This window comes from Fusarium solani (assembly GCF_023522795.1).
Source record: "Fusarium solani strain SB1 chromosome Unknown bctg00000006, whole genome shotgun sequence".
NCBI lineage: Eukaryota > Fungi > Ascomycota > Sordariomycetes > Hypocreales > Nectriaceae > Fusarium > Fusarium solani.
The window spans coordinates 3,224,523-3,244,383 of record NW_027072151.1 but is presented as its reverse complement, the minus strand read 5'-3'; the positions used below and the strand labels follow the sequence as shown (position 1 = coordinate 3,244,383).

Genomic DNA, 19,861 nt, shown 5'->3' with positions numbered 1-19,861 from the left:
TTCTGTCGTAGCCTCCGAGTACCATCTCCGTCGTCTTCGCCGTCTTCTCTCACCGAAGCCCCAAAGTTAACCACTGTCCCGGAGCTCAAGACCCTGGACAATCCCCACTTTGCCCGGCCCTTGCCCGCCACGTTGCCGATCGATTGGCTCCGCTTCTTGCTTCGGACGGAACGTCTTCGGGCCAAGATCCCCCGGGAGTAAACATTAACGGCGCCGGCCACGAGGTGAAGGAACACGAGGGGCATGGATTAACACGCGATGACACCTTGGGAAGATGATCCCGATGGGGTTGGAAATACTTAAGTCCAACGTCAGCACCTCAACGACGATGTTGGTCTTCAGTCTCTGCTACTCAGGACCATATCTCGTTTCAACTGAGCCCTCAAAATGAAGCTGTCCATCATTTCCACCCTCCTGGCCCTGACGCCTGCTACTCTGGCCGACTGGCACTTTGCCAAGAACAAGGAGATCAAGTACACGGCCGTCCCGGAATTCTTCATGCAGGATGACCCGGCCACTGACCCCAAGACGTTTGACTACGTATGTAAACCCTTGTTCGTGGTCTGAGTGACATACTGACGACTTTCAGGCTCAATGGAACTTTGGCCTCTTGAACCGCACCTATCCCACTGACCCCAAGAACCCTCGCAAGGGTTACAAGACTCAGTGGGAGCGTTTCGCTCAGTATGTCAAGCACCTCAACCGCAATGCTAGCCGTGACAGGGTCCGTTACAAGGTTCTTGTTATGGGTCGTCATGGTGAGGGTTGGCACAACGCCGCTGAGAGCTTCTATGGTACCCCTGCCTGGAACGTAAGTCATCTTACTGCAATTCTCACTAGATACTCAAGCTGATTGGGTATAGTGCTACTGGGGCGAGCAGTCGGGTAATGGCACTGCCGTCTGGGAAGACCCCCTTCTCACTCCCGCGGGTCTTAGCGAAGCCTACAAGGCCAATGCCTACTTCAAGACCCGATTCGAGCACGAGGGTATGCCCTACTTCGAGTCGTACTACACCTCTCCTCTGGCCCGCTGCGTCGTTACTGCCCACGAGACCTTCAAGGGCCTGAAGCTCCCCAAGTCCAATCGCTTTGAGCCCATCGTCAAGGAGTGGCTTCGTGAGGGTGTTAGCATCCGCACCTGCGATCACCGCTCCAGCAAGTCCTACATCAAGACCTTGACCCCCAAGATCAAGTTCGAGAAGGGCTTTTCTGAGAAGGACAAGCTTTGGACTGGCAAGAAGGGTGAGACTGGTGAGCATCAGCTGGCTCGCAGTAAGGAGGTTCTCGATGATATTTTCACCAGCGACAATGCCGTTTGGATCAGCATTTCCAGCCACTCTGGCGAGATTACCAAGCTTCTCCAGGCTCTTAACCACCAGCCCTTCCGTCTGGCTACTGGCCAGATCATCCCCGTCCTTGTCAAGGCCGAGGTTGTCTACGAGGAGCCTACTTCGACCTACGTCTCTTGGACTACTGAGGCTACATGCAATGCGCCCCCAGTCACGAGCATCGGAGGACAGGGCTGTGTCTGCTCCAGCACTGCCACTCTGGCTTCTACGCCTGCAAAGGCCACCAGCTAGATGGGGGCAGTAATGTTGATGGAAAAAGGAAATAAATCTTGATTATATAGCGAGTGCTGACTTGGGTACATAAGAAACAGTACGGATCGCTTGACTTGAGTACATAAGAAAACTTGGCAGAAAATGCCGTATGTCCCCGCGGCTTCTGTGACAATCTTGCCGCTCCCAATGTTTCCTCCTTTCTCTTATGACGCTGCACCAATACACCTGGCACCGTCTCCCGTCAACGCCAGGAGAGTTCCACCCTTGGGCAGAGCAACTGGATTGGTGTTGGGGCTGCGGATGTTGAACCTCCAGGTGGTCCCAAGAACAGTCTCTTGAGCGTACAGCATGCCGTCAGAAGTTCCCCATACAATATCCCAGATGAGACCGCCGCCTAGAACGCTGAGTATACCCCATGTTTTGTGGAGCTCCCATTTCATCGTATCGAGATTGAACTTTATGACATTGGTGGAAAGAATGCCGGTGAAGAGGAGCGAGAACTGCACCGAGTAGAGGTAGTTTCCGCTTCCCGGTACAAACGCCCAGTCGCCCACGCCGGACAAGATGCCCATGTTTGATAGACCAGACGTGATGGTGCTGCCAAAAGTTGGAGATGCGGGATTGACGTCGATCTGGAAATACTTTCTACCTCCCTCCGAGACCCAGAAGCGTCCGACGTCGTCGATGTCACCTAGGGTGATGCTCGTGCTGTCGATGCGATATGGGAGAACATCCCAATTTCCGTTCTTTGCAACACGCATGAGCCAAGAGCCAGGCTGGCCGCCAAGTAGACTGCCCAGAAGGATATCGAGGAGCGGGTCGGTGATGACGGCGTAGATGTAGTTGTCAAGCTTGTTGAAGCCGATAGCATTGATAAATCCGCCGTCCGTACCGATGTAACCAATCGAGCTTCTTGCTCCATTGGCGAAATTGACCATGACGAGTTGGCGGCCGTCGAGGGCGTAACCCATCTTGTCGCAGTCAAAAGTGGGCATGAGCTTGATGGATGAAGTAGTGGACGTGGTGGATGTGGAACTCCTGCTTGTGGTTGTGGGTGGTGCAGTGGTTGAGATACTTGTGCTGCTGGTGCTTGATGAGCTAGAGCTCGTAGTCGAAGAGGGCCTGGTGGATGAGCTGGAGGAGCTGCTTGATGAACTACTGCTAACCGAAGTGCTTGTGGCGCTGCTCGAGGTTGAGGTTGAGCTGCTAGTGGTTGCAACGGAGCTGCTCGAGGTGGAAGCAGCGGCGCTGCTAGACGAGCTTGTCGCAGCACTAGAGGAGGTGCTCGCGATGGAACTGCTGGAAGTTGAGCCAGGAGCCGAACTGCTAGAGGTTGAAGCTGTCACTGAGCTAGTGCTGCTAGATGAGCTGGCGGACGATGTGCTCGCGTAAGAGCTTGTTGAGGCACTGCTCGCGCTGACACCCGTAGAGGAGCTGCTGGCATGCGAAGAGTCTGAAGCGTGGCTAGATGTTGACTGAGCAGCAGAGGAGCTGGTGGATGCTCCGGAGTTTTCACTAGAAGTAGTTGACGAGCCAGCGGAGGAAGATGCAGAACCTGAATGGCTCGAGGATCCGGGCCCTGAGTCGGCGCCGGATGATGAACTCCTGGAGATGTTCTCGACATCGACAAGGACACCAGATGTGCTCGAAGCATCCCCTGAGTGTGAAGTTCCATGTGACGAGGTTTGAGATGTATCAGAATCGTCGCCTGAAGTTCCAGTATGGGATGTGGCACTGCCTGAATGTCCATCGCTGGCGCCGGTCTCTGAAGACAGGCCTGCAGAAGAGGCACCAGCCTGAGGTGTGAGAGAGGTCTGATCCCCAGAGTGACTGGTAACAGATGCTCCAGTGTGATGATCCCCAGTCGGGGTTTCAATGATGACAGTGCCATGCTCACCATCCGCAGTTGGGGGCTCATAGATGGTGTGTGAGGTTGAGCGAGTACCAGCCCTGAAGACGGTGACGTTGTGGCCCGGAGTATCCACTAGCGTCGTCTCTCCAGCAGAGTTGGTAGCAAGCACGGCAGTGGGGGTTTCGATGATGACTGTTCCTGGCTGGCCTGAAGCTGGAGGGATGTAGATGGTGTGCGTAGTTGTGAGAGAACCATCCCTGATGATTGTGACATCGTCGTCAGAAGGCGTGTAAGTGGGCTCACTGGGAGCATCCGTGATGCCAACGACTGGCAACTCGATAATAACAGTGCCGGGCTCATTCGAGGCAGCAGGGGGAATATAGACGGTATGAGTAGTTGAGAGAGTGCCGCCTCGGACAACAGTCACATTGGCGATGCCAGAAGGAGAGTCGGTCGTGGTCTCAGCAGGTCCATCAGTGATGTGAACAGTGGGAGTCTCAATGATGACGGTTCCAGGCTCATTGGATGCTGTAGCTGGGATGAAGATTGTATGCGTCGTTGAGTGAGGACCACCACGGATGATGGTCGAGTTTGCAATCTCGGGAGAGATGGTCTCACTAGCTGAATTGGTGACAGGAACCGTAGGTGTCTCGATGATGACGGTTCCTGGTTCGTTGGATCCAGTAGCGGGCTCGTAAACGGTATGTGAAGTTGAGCGAGTTCCGGCTCTGTAGATGGTGACATTGCCGCTTCCATGATCTGGCGCAACTGTGGTGTGTCCGGCTGTGTGGCTGCCTGTGTGAGTAATGCTTCCAGATTCTGTTTCCTCGGGGCCCGCGGTCGGGGTCTCGATAATGACGGTGCCGGATTCATCAGAGGCTGTAGCAGGCATGAAGATGGTTCTTGTAGTTGATCTAGTACCGGCTCTGTAGATGGTAACATTGCCGCCGGCAGAAGAGGGTGCGATTGTGGTTCCGTGGTGTGCACTGCCCGAAGAAGAGTGAGGCTCTCCTTGTGGTGTGACAACGAAAACGGTTCCTGGATCGTTGGACTCGCCAGGGACGTAGGTGGTATAACCAGCTGTGCCTGAGCCACCACTGAAGACGGTCACGGTAGGTCTATCAGAGGTGATGCCATCATCGAGGTCAGAGGTATCAGACTCAGGACCCGAGGTTGGTGTCACGATGATGACAGTTCCAGGTTCGTCGTCTTCACCAGGGATATAAGTCGTGTGAGCTACTGATCCAGGACCACCTGAAAAGATGGTGACGTTCGGACTGCCAGTCGGCTCGTCATCGAGACCATCAGAAGTCTCAGCGTTAGGACCCAAAGTAGGAGTGACGATGTAGAGTGTTCCAGGTTCGCCCGAAGCCCCTGTGACATATGTAGAATGAGTGGTAGAGCCTGGCCCTCCACTGAAGACAGTGACAGTAGGGCTTTCGTCATCACCTCCAGTGGGAGTGACAATGAAAACGGTTCCGGGTTCCCCTGAGTCGCCTGGCACGTATGTAGTGTGTCCAACTGTGCCTGGCCCACCACTATATACGGTTATAGTAGGGCTGTCTGAATCACCTCCTGTAGGCGTGACGATGAATAGAGTGCCTGGCTCATCATCTTCACCTGGAACATAGGTCGTATGGCCCGCAGTACCGGGGCCGCCGCTGTGGACAGTAACGGTGTGGCGACCCGAAGAGCTTGCAGCGGTAGGTGTGACGATAAAGAGAGTACCTGGCTCGTCGTCCTCACCAGGAACATAAGTAGTATACGCAGCGGTTCCGGGTCCGCCACTATGGACTGTGACGGTATGCCGGCCCGAGGAGCTTGCAGTTGGCGTGACAATGAACAGAGTTCCTGGTTCATCGAACTCACCTGGAACGTAGGTTGTGTGCGCAACGGTGCCAGGTCCGCCACTGTGGACAGTAACAGTATGGCGTTCTGCCGAGGTTCCTGTTCCTGAATGGCTTCCAGTGGGGGTAACGATGTAAAGAGTTCCTGGTTCATCGTCTTCACCTGACACGTACGTAGTGTATGCCTCAGAACCAGGCCCGCCGCTATGAACAGTGACAGTTTGACGTCCTGAGGAGATTCCAGTAGGCGTAACGATATACAAAGTGCCTGGTTCATCGTCTTCGCCGGGGGTATAAGTGGTATAGGCCACCGAGCCAGAGCCACCGCTGTGAATAGTAACGGTTTGGCGTCCTGAAGAGCTTCCAGTGGGTGTGACGATGTACAGAGTGCCGGGCTCATCATCTTCACCTGGCACATATGTGGTATGTGGTGTAGAAGCAGGCCCACCACTGTGGGTAGTAACAGTATGACGTCCCAAAACGCTTGCCGTTGGCGTAACGATAAAGACGGTGCCGAACTCGCCGTCAACTCCAGGCACGTATGTGGTGTAGGCAGCTGTGCCAGGTCCACCACTGTAGACAGTAGCGGTTTGGCCGTCTGAATCGCCCCCGGTTGGAGTGACGATATAAAGCGTGCCGGGTTCGCCAGAAGCACCAGGGACATACGTGGTGTGCCCAACCGAGCCAGGTCCTCCACTAAAGACGGTGACAGTCGGACTGTCATCGCCAGTGGTCTCGGCTTCAGGACCTGAAGTAGGCGTAACGATGTAAAGTGTGCCGGGCTCGCCGTCTTCGCCAGCAACATACGTACTGTGGGCAGTAGAGGCAGGGCCACCACTGTAGACAGTAACGGTAGGCCCGCCCACGGTGGGAGTCACGATGAAAAGAGTACCAGGCTCACCAGAGGCCCCTGGGACATACGTGGTGTGTGCAGTTGAAGCAGGGCCTCCGCTGAAGACGGTGACGGTGTGGTGGGTAGAGCTTGTGTGGTGACCAGAAGTCTCAGTTTCTGGGCCTGAAGTTGGCGTGACGATATAGAGGGTTCCTGGCTCATCATCCTCTCCAGGGATGTAGGTAGTGTGCGCAGTTGAGCCTGGGCCTCCGCTGTAGATAGTAACTGTGGGACTGCCAGGAGCGCCGGTCGGAGTGACGATATACAAGGTTCCGGGCTCATCATCTTCTCCTGGAACATACGTGGTATGCGCCGTTGACCCTGAGCCACCACTGTACACGGTAGCAGCAGGGCTTCGTGAAGAACCGGTAGGTGTAACTATGTAGAGAGTTCCTGGCGCATCGTCTTCGCCAGGAATGTACGTCGTGTGTGCGGTTGAACCTGAACCACCGCTATACACGGTAGCGGCAGGAACTTGTGATGCGCCAGTGGGTGTGACGATATACAATGTTCCGGGCTCGTCGTCCTCTCCTGGTACATATGTGGTGTGTGCAGTTGATCCCGATCCGCCGCTGTAGACCGTAGCGGCGGGGCTTCGAGAAGCGCCGGTCGGTGTGACGATGTAGAGAGTGCCTGGCTCGTCGTCCTCTCCCGGTACATATGTGGTATGGGCGGTAGAGCCTGGCCCGCCGCTATAAACGGTAGCCGTTGCTCTGCCCGCGCCTGTGGTAGGTGTGACAATGAAAACTGTTCCAGGTTCGCCATCTTCTCCTGCGACGTAGGTAATATGGGCAGTTGAGCCCGGTCCGCCGGTGTAAACCGTGGCAGTAGCACGACCCGGGTCTGAAGTGGGAGTGACGATGTAGAGAGTTCCTGGTTCATCATCTTCGCCTGGGACGTAAGTCGTGTGTGCAACTGAGCCGGGACCACCGTTATAGATAGTAGCGGCAGGGCCTCTAGTAGGCGTGACGATGAAGACGGTTCCAGGCTCACCTGAGTCACCGGGGACGTAGGTTGTGTGGGCCACTAAGCCTGAGCCGCCAGTGTAGACTGTGACAGTTGGCTGACCGTCGTCGTCGGCATCAGAGCTCTCGGATTGAGGGTTGGATGCGGGCGTGACAATGACCACCTTGCCGGGCTCGCCCGATGTTGGTGGGATGTATGTCGTATGTGCGGTTAATCCAGGTCCTTCGGTGAAGATGGTGATATTGTGGGCCCCTGTGTGAGTCGCCGATACCGAGTCGTCGACATCCTTAGAAGCTTCGGGACCTGAGGTTGGAGTGACAATGTAAAGGGTTCCTGGCTCACCATCTTCACCTGGCACATAGGTAGTATGTGCTGAAGAGCCGGGACCGCCACTGTGAATAGTAACGGTGTATCTTCCAGTATGGCTACCTGTCTCTGTGCCATGATGGGAAGTGTGAGAGCCGGATGTGGGTGTCACAATGATGAGAGTTCCGGGATCGCCAGACTCTGCTGGAGGGATGTAGGTCGAGTGAGCAGATGAACCAGAGCCACCAGTATAAACCGTAACGGTCTGGCCTCCAGTGTCGTGTCCGGTGTAAGTTGCAGTGTGGGTTCCAGTCACTCCATCATCATCATCTTCAACACCAGCAGTGGCGCCGGAGGTAGGGGTAACGATGATGAGAGTGCCTGGCTCGCCTGAAGCTTCTGGAGTGAGGTAAGTCGAGTGCGAAGTTGACCCAGGACCTCCACTGTAGATAGTAACAGTCTCGCCAGCTCCATGATGTTCAGAAGTGTGACTATGAGAGCCGGTAGTGGGAGTGACGATATAAAGGGTTCCTGGTTCCCCGGAGACCCCCGAAATATATGTGCTATGAGCCGTCGAGCCTGGACCTCCACTGTAAACAGTGACGGTTGGGCTTCCGGAATCATCATCATCATCCGTTGCAGAGGGGCCAGATGTGGGTGTGACAATGAAAAGGGTTCCAGGCTCATTGTTTTCTCCAGGGACATACGTGGTATGCCCAACTGTACCCGGCCCACCACTGAAGACAGTGATGGTGGGACTTCCTGAGCCACCATCGTCGTCCGTCTCAGAGGCGCCAGACGTCGGAGTGACGATGAACAGAGTCCCGGGTTGACCTGAGATGCCTGGGACATAGGTAGTGTGTCCAGATGAGCCTGAACCCCCACTAACCACGGTGACGGTTTCGGAATCATCGTCATCCGTAGCAGAGGGACCGGATGTAGGAGTAACGATGAAGAGGGTTCCGGGTTGCCCTGAAACGCCAGCCACATATGTAGTGTGCCCGACTGAGCCTGGCCCGCCACTGAAGACGGTGACTGTAGGGCTTCCTGAGCCATCATCATCTGTCTCTAAGGCACCAGAAGTAGGCGTGACGATATATAGAGTCCCTGGCTGACCATCCTCGCCTGCGACATAGATTGTGTGCGCGGTTGAGCCTGGTCCTCCGCTATAGACGGTAACCGTGGGGGCCCCGTCATCATCGTCGCCAGTTGCGGATGCTCCTCCCATGGGAGTGACGATAACGAGGGTTCCAGGCTCGCCTGATGCTGCTGGAGGCAGATAGGTCGTGTGTCCAGTTGAGCCTGGACCGCCAGTGTAAATGGTGACTGTAGGGCTCCCAGAGTCCTCGTCGTCCGTGACAGAGGCTCCAGAAGTAGGTGTAACAACGTAGAGGGTTCCTGGCTGGCCAGAAACACCAGCAACATAAGTGGAATGTGCCGTTGAACCTGGGCCTCCGCTGTAAACAGTAACGGTTGGAGTCCCTGAGTCGTCGTCATCGGTAGCTGCCGGGCCCGAGGTAGGAGTGATGATATAGAGGGTGCCTGGTTCATCGTCTTCACCTGGAACGTAGGTGCTATGCGCTGTCGAACCGGGTCCACCGCTATAGACGGTAACTGTAGGAGTATCTGAGTCCTCATCATCTGTGGCGGATGCACCTGTTGGGGTGACAATGTAGAGGGTCCCGGGCTGGTTGGAAATGCCTGGAACATAGGTACTGTGGGCAGTTGCACCAGGTCCTCCGCTGAAGACCGTGACAGTTGGAGTATCGTCATCATCGTCCGTTGCAGCGGCCCCGGAAGTCGGTGTGATGATGTAGAGTGTGCCCGGCTCATCGTCCTCACCAGGAACATAGGTCGTATGCGCCGTAGATCCAGGTCCTCCACTATACACGGTGACTGTAGGAGTTCCTGAGTCTTCGTCATCGGTCGCAGATGCCCCTGTAGGCGTGATAATGATGAGAGTGCCTGCCTGACCGGACTCGGCTGGTGCGAGGTAAGTGCTATGTCTAGTAGAACCAGGACCTCCGCTGAAAATAGTGACAGTCGGGGTGGCATCCTCATCATCATCGGTTGGGGAAGCTCCAGAAGTGGGCGTGACGATGTATAAGGTTCCGGGCTCTCCTGACAGACCTGGCACGTATGTAGTATGTCCAGTAGACCCTGGGCCTCCACTGAAGATAGTGACGGTAGGAGTTCCGGAGCCATCATCGGTTTCGGCAGCACCAGCAGTCGGGGTGATGATATACAGGGTGCCTGGCTCACCATCTTCGCCTGGAACATAGGTCGAGTGTGCTGTTGAACCAGGGCCGCCGTTGTAAACGGTGACAGTTGGGCTTCCTGAATCATCATCGGTAGCAGACGCGCGAGCAGTGGGTGTGATTATGACCAGAGTTCCCGGTTCTCCAGGAGCAGTCGGGGGGATGTAGTTAGTGTATCTGGTTGAATCAGGTCCACCCGCGAAGATAGTAACATTACCAGCTCCCGTTGGGCTGACCTCGCCTGCATCGTCGGTCTCAGTGACACCAGAAGTAGGCGTGACGATATAGAGAGTGCCGGGTTGGCCTGAAGCTCCTGGGACGAAAGTTGAGTGCGCAGTTGCGCCAGGTCCACCACTGTAAACGGTGACAGTAGGGCCATCAGTCTCACTGGAGTCATCGATATCTGTTCCAGTGACGCCAGCGGTAGGTGTAACTATGTAAAGAGTGCCAGGCTCACCCGAAACGCCCGGCACGTAAGTAGAGTGTGCCGTAGAACCAGGGCCGCCGCTGTAGATAGTCACGGTAGGCCTGCCAGTCTGAGTTTCGGAATCTTCATCATCATCTGCAGTTGTGCTGGCAGTGGGAGTGACGATGTAAAGTGTGCCAGGTTGGCCTGAGACTCCTGCCACATAAGTGGTGTGTCCAGTCGACCCGGGGCCGCCGCTGAAGATAGTAACAGTGGGCTGGCCATCAGAATTAGTCCCAGAATCGCCAGTTGGGGTGACGATGTAGAGCGTCCCCGGCTCATCATCGACACCGGGAACATAGGTGGTGTAGCCGCTTGAGCCTGAGCCACCACTGTAGACAGTGACTGTAGGGGTGTCATCATCTCCATCATCAGTCTCAGCCTCAGATCCAGAGGTTGGAGTAACAATATAAAGAGTTCCTGGCTCGCCTGAAACGCCCGGCACATACATTGTATGGCCAGTTGCCCCAGGGCCACCACTGTGTACAGTGACGGTATGGGCTCCGGCATGGCTGCTACCAGAGTGAGCATGGGTGCCAGCAGTCGGCGTAACAATGTAGAGTGTTCCGGGCTCGCCAGATTCTGCGGCCGGGACGTAGGTAGTATAGCCACTTGAGCCTGCGCCGCCGCTGTAGATGGTGACAGTCGGGCTGTCGTCTCCATCCCCAGTCTCGGCTTCAGGGTCAGATGTTGGAGTAACGATGTAAAGAGTTCCTGGCTCGCCCGAGACTCCGGGCACATAAGTCGTATGACCTGTTGATCCGGGGCCGCCACTGCGTATGGTGACGGTTTCGCCTGAACCGGCAGTTGGCGTAACGATATAGAGCGTTCCGGCTTCCCCAGACTCGGCCGCAGGGACGTAGGTGGTATAACCGCTCGAGCCAGCACCTCCACTATACACAGTGACAGTAGGGTTATTGCCTCCATCATTGGTCTCAGCTTCAGGGCCAGAAGTCGGGGTGACGATGTAAAGAGTGCCCGGTTCGCCCGATACGCCGGGAACAAAGGTAGTGTGGCCACTGGAACCAGGGCCACCACTGTACACGGTGACGGTTGGTTCATCATCTGCATCGTCAGTCTCGGCTTCTGGGCCAGATGTGGGAGTGATGATGTAGAGAGTTCCGTCTTCATCTGTGCCGGTTGGGGCAACATAGGTCGTGCGAGTAGTTGAACCAGAACCGCCACTGTAAATAGTGAGAGTAGGTCGATCAGTGTGGCTATCAGTATGCCCAGATGTATGACTGTGAGAGCCACCAGTAGGAGTGACGATGTAGAGGGTTCCAGCTTCACCCGAAGCACCGCGGACATAGGTGCTGTGAGCCGTTGAGCCGGGGCCACCGCTGTAAATAGTCACAGTTGGGGTGTCATCTCCGTCACCAGTCTCAGCTTCAGGACCCGAAGTTGGCGTGATGATATAGAGAGTACCGGCCTCGCCTGAGGCTGCGGGAGGGACGTAGGTGGTATGGCCTGTCGCGCCTGGACCTCCACTGTAGATGGTCACAGTAGGACTACCGGTCCTATCGTCGGTCTCAGTGGCATCGCCAGCTGGACGCACAATGATAACTGTGCCTGCTTCGTTGGAGGCAGTAGCTGGCAGGTAAGTCGTGTGACCAACAGATCCAGTGCCAGTGCTGTAGACGGTAACATTGGGCCTGATGCTGAAGGAGTTGCTTCCAGTCTCGCCGTCCTCAGGAGAGCCGTCGGTTCCAGTGGCTTCTGAATTATCATCATCATCGGTAGCTGTAGCGCCATCATCATCGTCACCAGGGTCTGCAGTCGGGGTGACAATGACAACTGTGCCCTGCTCATCTGAATTGGCTGGCGGATAGTAGGTCGTGTAAGCGACAGAGCCTGGGCCGCCGCTGATGATGGTAACGTGGTGCCTTGTGCTAGCAGACCCGGTGATATCTCCATCAGTCTCACCGTCGGGGTCTGAAGTGGGTGTCACGATAATGACGGTACCAGCCCCATCAGTACCAGTGGCAGGGACAAAGGTAGTATAAGCAACCGACCCAGATCCACCACTGTAGATGGTAACGTTGGGCTTCGCACCGTCAGAGGTAGAAGCACCGCCGCTGGCCAGAGGACCCACGGTCGGTGTCTCAATGATGATAGTACCTGGCTCGGTAGAAGTGGGTGCGATGTAGATGGTGTGGAAAGCAAGACGAGTACCAGGCCTGTAAATGGTGACGTTTCCACCGTTTGTCGCTGGGATGGTTGTAGCGCCATGATGAGCTCCGGTAGCTGCGGCTCCAGAAGTGAAGCTTGTGATGCCTGAACTGGCATCATCGTCATCTTCATCTTCGTCATCAGAGCCAGCTCCAGAAGAACTTGCTGTTGACCCAGAGTCTTCGGTTTCGCTTGCAGATCCGTCATCATCCCCAGTGCTAGTTCCTCCAGCAACTCCGTCCTCGGTAGCGGACTCGTCAGAGCCTCCATCATCCCGAGTTGCGGAGTCATCATCACCACCACCACCACCACCACCACCACCACCACCACCACCACCATCAGCGCTCGTCAAGAATTCACTGGATACTGGAACTTGGGGCGTGATGAAAGCAGTCTCATCATCAGTCACGGACCCGGCACCAGAATTATCTGTCTCGGTTTGGGCAGCTCCTGAATCATCGTCATCGCCATCGTCCGAGGGAACGCTAGTAGGAACTGGGACCTCAGGCGTGAGGAAAGCAGTGTCGTCGCCGGTTGCAGTTGCAGAACCGTCGCCATCGCCATCGCCAGCACCAGCACCAGCTGCGCCTGTGCCAGAAGCATGAGCAGCACCTGAACTGCCCGAATGAGAGGCTGCATGAGATCCTCCCGAGCCGGCTGTGGCAGTTCCATGAGCTGAGTGGATAGAACCTGAGCCTGTATGAGAAGCTTGGCTTCCATCTCCACCGTCATCATCACCACCATCTTCGTCGCCATCACCTTCACCGCCAGCACCGGTCGCAGAAGCGCCAGCGCCTGATGCGTGTGTTCCAGAAGCGTTGTTGACGTGAGCCGAAACAGTGTGAGATGCGCTATGAGCAGAGCCATGGACACCAGTTCCTGAAACATGAGCAGAACCAGAGCCACCCGAGCCGGGATCATTGTTCTCTTCCTCATCCTCGTTATCTCCAGGCTCTTGACCTTGGCCGTTGGAGGGAGACGCCGAGTTGCTACCAGTGTGTGTACTATGGCTGGATCCAGTGTGACTTGATCCAGAAGAGTGGTGAGCCGAGCCCGAGTGTCCTGCTGCGCTGGTAGAAGCAGCGTTGGATACGTTTCCTCCCTGCTGGCTTCCGTCGTCATCGCCTGAATCATCATCAGGATCAGAGACGCCACCAGATGGGGACGCTTGGCTACCGCCCTGAGCCGTGTTTGAAGAGCCATGGGTAGAACTAGAGTGGTGAGCCGAGTTGGAACCGCCTGTAGCTGAAGCGCCACCTGCGGATCCCGAGCTCACGGCACCTCCAGCTACTCCACCAGAGACAGCGGAACTGTGGGAGCCATGTGAGCTGGAGTGAGAGCCAGACGCTTGGCCTGCAGTGGACCCGGCAGTGTTTGAGGCATTGGACCCGCCTCCTGAGCCGTTGTTCTGGTTAGGCGTGCCTGTACCAGAAGATCCAGCTCCGGATCTGGATACCTGAACTCCACCACTTCCTTGGCCTGAAGAAGTAGCTGTAGAACCACTTGCAAGTCTGGTGTTAGCCGGAAGGGAAGATGAGAAGCCAGATCCATTGGCAGCTCCTCCATTGCCGGTTGAGGCGGAATTGGAGCCACCAGCTCCGCTGTTGCCGTTAGATGCCGCCGTGTTGGGTAAAGATCCAGAGCTAGAAGCATCTCGGGAGCCAGAGTTGGATGCAGCACCATTGTTGGCCGAGTTTACAGCGGAGTTGGAGGCTTGGTTAGTTCCACCAGCGGATGACCGACTGGCACTGGATCCAGATCTCGAGTTGGCTGAAGGCGACCCGCTTGAAACGGTAGTCACGGTAGGGGGAATGATCTGCTCAACAGGTGTCAAGGTGGCCGAAGGAGCCTGTCCGTTGCCGGGAGTAGACTCTTCATCATCATCAGAGCCGTTACCAGAACCGGATCCGCCGTTAGAACCTTGCGAAGGTCCTGGGGTTCCAGCGACAGAGGCAGCTGTATGAGGTCTGGAGGAATGGCTAGAAGCTGAGCCGTGATGCGATGATGAGGTGCCTCCACGAACTGACGCAGAACGATGACTGGATGTACCAGCTCCGTCGTCCGAGTCGCTAATTGTCTCGACGATGACCGAAGTACGCGTGACAACTTGACCACCTGACGTGACGGTGTAGCGGGAAGTTGTGGTCTGAAGATGAGGCTGAGGTCGGGTAGTGCCACCATTAGGGGCACGAGTCGAGCTCCTAGATGCTGAAGCGCCGTTGCCAGAGCCGGCCCCAGAACCATTACCTCCAGAAGATCCGTCTCCGTCGCCCCCAGAGTTTCCTCCAGAGCTGCCGTTACCACCAGAATTGTTGTTATTGCCTCCAGATCCGTTGTTTGAGCCATTTCCGCCAGAAGATCCATCGTCGTCACCTCCGGAGTTGCCCCCAGAGTTACCGTTTCCACCGGAGTTGTTATTGCCCGAGTTGCCGTTGCCTCCGGATGAGTTGCCTCCGGATCCGTTGCTTCCAGAGTTGTTACCACCGGAGTTATTGTTGTTGCCTGAATTGTTGCCTGACCCGTTGTTTGAGGGGACTCGAGTTGTAGGGGCAGCACCTCCAGAGCTATTATCGTCATCGGGGTTGAACTTGCCACCAGGGCTTGGAGATGCAGATACCGAGCGCGATGCATTACCAGACCCGGATCCGGATCCGTCACCCCCGGAGGACCCAGAGCCAGAGCCACCATTGTTGTTAGTGCCTCCGGACTGGTTGCCGTTGCCTCCGGATGAACCACTGCCATTGGATCCCGACCCTGAGTTGTTGCCACCAGAGGAGCTATTACCGTTTCCTCCGTTACCAGAAGATCCGTTGTTGCCAGATCCCGAGCCGTTGCCGTTGTTGGATCCGGATCCGCTTCCTCCGGAATTATTGCCGTTCCCTCCAGATGAGCCGTTGTTTCCGGATCCCGATCCACTACCTCCCGATGAACCACCGTTGTCGCTGCCATTGTTTGATCCGGACCCGGTGCCACCTGAAGAACCATTGTTTCCCGACCCTGATCCACTTCCTCCAGAGTTGTTATTGCCCCCGGAGGATCCAGATCCCGATCCGCTTCCCCCGGAGTTGTTACCTCCAGAAGACCCACTGCCGGACCCTGATCCAGATCCATTGCCGTCACCTCCAGAGGATCCATTGCCGTTATTATTGGACCCAGAGCCACTCCCGCCAGAGGAACCGTTTCCGTTTTCACCAGATCCAGACCCTGATGAGCCCGATCCAGACCCACCTTGCGAGCCACTGCCGCTGTTGTTGGATCCAGACCCACTGCCTCCTGAAGAGCCTGGGCTGGAGTTGTCTCCGCCCTGAGGAGTTCCCGATTGGCCACCACCTGAGGAACCGTTCCCACCGGAGGAGCCATTGTTTCCAGAGCCAGAGCCAGAGCCAGAGCCATTGCCGTTGTCGTTGGATCCAGATCCGTTTTCACCTGAAGATCCATTTCCTCCAGAGCCAGAGCCAGATCCACTGCCGCCGGAAGAGCCGCCATTGTTTCCACCGGTGCCACTTCCGTTGTTATTGGACCCCGAACCATTGCCTCCGGAGTTGTTGTTACCTCCTCCAGATCCGCTATTGCCCGATCCAGAACCAGAGCCACTGCCATCTGAAGATCCGGATCCAGATCCTGAGCCACCAGAAGAGTTATTACCTCCTGATGACCCGGATCCAGACCCAGACCCGTTGTTTCCGGAGCCGCTGCCTCCATTGTTATTGCCAGACCCTCCAGATCCTGAACTAGAATTGGTTTCTTCAGGCCCATTGGGGTTGTGTTTGCCACCTGGCCCGTCGTGACCATGGGTCGAAGAGGGCCTGTTTCCACTTGATCCGGATCCGTTGCCTCCAGAGTTAGAGTTTCCTCCTTGTCCAGAGCCAGAGTTGTTGCCTGAGCCCGAACCGGAGTTGTTGTCTCCGCTGCCAGAGTTTCCTGTGCCGCTGGTGTTTCCATTGGTGCCATCTCCGGAATCATTGTCGTTGGACCCTGAGCCGGAGCCACCGTTGTTGGAACCAGATCCACCACCCCCAGAGTTGTTGTTGTTTCCTGAGGACTGGCCACCAGAATTGCCTTGTCCAGAGCCACCGTTGTTGTTGTTGCCCCCTGAACCAGACCCTCCGGAACTATTGCCATTGTTGGAGTTGGAGCCGGACCCAGACCCGGAACTAGAACCAGAGTCGTCGTCGCCTCCAGAGCTGCCCCTTGAAGAGCCATCTCCAGAGTCATTACTCTCGACTTCGCCGGTGGAGGAGGAACCAGAGCCGCCTGAGTTATTCGAGGAGCCTCCGTCATTGCCCGAACCGCCAGACTGGTTGCCGCTGCCTGACTGACCATTTCCAGAGTTGGAGCCACCAGAAGAATTTCCAGATCCAGAAGAACCGTTGTTCCCAGAGCCACTGTTAGACCCCGAATTTCCGTTTCCAGAGTTGTTTTGACCGCTGTCGCCCCCAGAACCTCCGTTTCCTCCGGATCCCTGGCTACCTCCATCACTGGAGCTACCATCTCCAGATCCGCTTCCTCCAGAGTTATTATTTGAAGAGCCACCCCTCTGGCCATCGGAGTCGTCATAGTTTCCATTGTGCTTGCCGTGGCCATCGCGGAAGTTGGGATCGTCGGGATCATTGCTTCCAGAGCCGCTGCCTCCTTGGGCATCTCCTCCTGAGTTATCATCGCCTCCAGTTGAATCATTGTCTCCTGAGTCATTGCCTTGGCCTTGTCGACCAGAGCCGTTGCCAGAGTTCGATCCGGAACCTGAACCAGAGCCAGAAGATCCATCGCCATTGCCTCCGTCTGATCCATCAGCGCCTGCATTGGCACCAGGAGAATTTGAATCGCCAGACTGATCATCTGAATCTTCCTCGCCGTCATATTCTATTCTCCCAGACTCTGAATCTTCGTCATCAGAATTTCCACTAGCGGTGTCAGACTGCTGGGCATCTCCAGACAAGCTTTCCACGGCGTTGTCTTGGCCGTCTTGCCCAGTGGCAGAATCGCCTGAGCGTCCTGGCCTGAGAATGAGAACGGTTCCTGGGTTGCCGTTTTCGGGAGGAATCGTGACCGTTTGTCGTGGTCCGTTATCGTCGTTACTGTCGCCTCCAGCTGCAGCATCGCCGTTTCCGTCGTTGCCAGAGTTGTCGTCCGATCCATCATTTGAACCGTTACCAGACCCATCGCCTGAACCGCCATCACCAAGATCGAGGTCCGCGACAACCCGGGTGATGGTTGTATAAGAAACCGATCCATCAGAATCTGAGCCACCTGGTGGAGCCGTGGCACCTGGCGGTAGAGTAGCCTTTGGTCCTCCCTGATCGGCGTTGTTAACTCCAGGGGGTGTTTGAATCAAAACAGTGCCGAGCTTGGTGCCAGTCGGAGGAATAGTAATTCGAATAGGAGCTGTGGGGGTGACGTCGCCCTCAGCTGGTTCGATAATAGTGACATAACCAGTTGTATCCTCAGGCTGAAGAGTGATCGTCTTGCCCTCGATGCGTCCCAGAGCTTGGAGAGAAGCCAAAGCTGGTGTTTGAATAAGAACCGTACCGGGATTGTTGCCGCTCGGTTCGATAGTTACGCGGATGACTGTCGAAACTGTTTCATGCGCCTCGATGACGGTGACATAACCGCCGATCTTAGCAGGCTCGAGTGTCAGAGGCTCGAGCTTGCCTCTAGTGAGTGTGTTGGAAGGGACGTGGATAATTACTGAACCACGTTGTCCTCCACTGGGTGAGAGAGTAATCCATTGAATGGATGAGAGTTGTGTATTAGCAAGTGGCTGGAGAACTGTGACATATCCAGATGTGCCGTGAGGTTCGAGAGTAAGTGGTTGAAGGGTTTCGTAAGTGCCATCGCCTGGGGTCTCGATAATAACCTCTCCAGGGTTACCATCCGTTGGTGGAATAACCCTTGTGATTGCCGATGTAATCGGAACTGATCCCTTATGTGGGCGTAGTGTGATCACATAAGAGCCCCCATCTGATGCTGAAATGACTGTGTTCTCCGGTGATGAAGTACCACCCGGCTCCTGAACGATGACAATACCTGGTTCATCGCCCTGCGGAGGAACGGTTTGTAGAGTCTTGACTGAGCCCTTGTATGATCGTGTGACGGTGATGTAGTCGGGAATATCGGCAAGGACTGGATAGACGGATACATACGTATAACAAACACCTGAATACTCATTGTTAATACCAAGAACTAACCTATCATCTTGAACACCAAGGAAAGCGCGGGATGTCCCCGCGAGAGTCGCGAAGAGTAGGTGCCGTAGCACCGTCGTCAAAGAGGACCGCATTGTTGATGCGGCGCATGCACAACGTGCACACAAAAAGGAGGGATAGAAGATTAGACGCGCAAAAATGTAGTGAAGGAGCGATATGAGGCTTCAGAAACGAAGGAGATACCACCAAAGAATTATAAAGCCTGTCGATCCTTTCTCGACCCGCCTCATATCCGGACTCGGGCACCTCAGGGCCCGCAGCGTCAAGACCTGGGGAGGAAAGCTGTTCTCGACGATTGAGCAGTATGTGGAAACTCGGTACAAAGCCATTGTGCACAAAAAAGCACCTGGATTTGGGTTGCTAAGGAGGAAGCCATCATGCCAAAGCGGACGTACCCGCTGTGGATCGATGCCGTTTCCTCTCTGTAAGTGTTGTTTCCACGTTCCTGCATGGAATGAGACAAGTTAAACCCCAAAGCGTTTGGCACAAGGTTGGGGAGAGGCGGCCCGGCTGGCCTAGACTCTGGCGCTGGAATGTGGGAGCGCGGGAGAGCTGTCCGTTGACGCGACGACTTGTGCCTTGTTATTATGAATGCACACACAGCAAATGAAAGAGTATAGAGTAATAGAATCTGGAACAGACAGCACGAGGCTATTTCACGGCATGTGTGTGTGACAGGGCAACTGGACGGTACGCACACTTCGGATAGGGGGCTGCAAGGTCCCGTGGGTGCTTCTGCGTAGACGTTAGCAGTGATGTAGTTATGCAGATGATGTGCATAATGTGGCGAGGGCTTGACGGACATGGCAATCATGAACAACTACTGCAAGCCAAGCTTCTGGGGAGCAGCAGATTCTCCAATGGCGGAAATACAGCTCTGGATGCGGAACCAACGAGACGTCAGGGGTCTGGACATGTTTCTCCAATTATTTCCCTGGATACCGGGAATATTAACAGCCATGAAAGCCCAGTCGAGTCCATCAGCTTGGCCTGTCACTCCGGGCTAGCGGACAGGTCTCACTTGTTGTCTCGACCTGGTCATGAGTCCCTGGAGTACATAAAAACACCAGATAGTCTAACGTTACACTAGCGGGGATAGCGCACTCCGGACACCAACTCCTTCGTCTCGGGCACAACTGTCTAGCAGAAGCTTATCCCAGCTGGCAGGCGTTGCACTACTGGGTTAATACTAGGTTAATACTAGGTTAATACTGGGTTAATGTAGATCACATATCCTCTCGGACTTGTGATTGGCGCGGACGAGCTCCGTTCGGAGAATTCTTGATACTTTGGCAAGACATTCCGGTGTGTGATATCACACGGTCAGGTCCACTTACTGC

General features: G+C 55.5%; 2 protein-coding genes across 2 annotated transcripts; one reads left to right on the top strand and one right to left on the bottom strand.

The window, feature by feature from the left end:
* Nucleotides 1–387: 387 nt before the first annotated feature.
* MRS44_010731 (uncharacterized protein) lies at nucleotides 388–1,580 on the top strand (the record flags this gene model as incomplete). Its single annotated transcript, XM_046277133.2, has 3 exons — nucleotides 388–540; nucleotides 590–811; nucleotides 864–1,580. The coding sequence occupies 3 exons, from the start codon at nucleotides 388–390 to the stop codon at nucleotides 1,578–1,580; spliced, it is 1,092 nt and encodes a 363-aa protein (XP_046128235.2).
* Nucleotides 1,581–1,765: 185 nt separating this feature from the next.
* MRS44_010730 (uncharacterized protein) lies at nucleotides 1,766–18,510 on the bottom strand (the record flags this gene model as incomplete). Its single annotated transcript, XM_065620226.1, has 3 exons — nucleotides 1,766–14,285; nucleotides 14,346–18,438; nucleotides 18,504–18,510. 3 exons carry the CDS (start codon nucleotides 18,508–18,510, stop codon nucleotides 1,766–1,768), a joined length of 16,620 nt encoding a protein of 5,539 aa, XP_065476415.1.
* Between the last annotated feature and the right edge of the window lie 1,351 nt (nucleotides 18,511–19,861).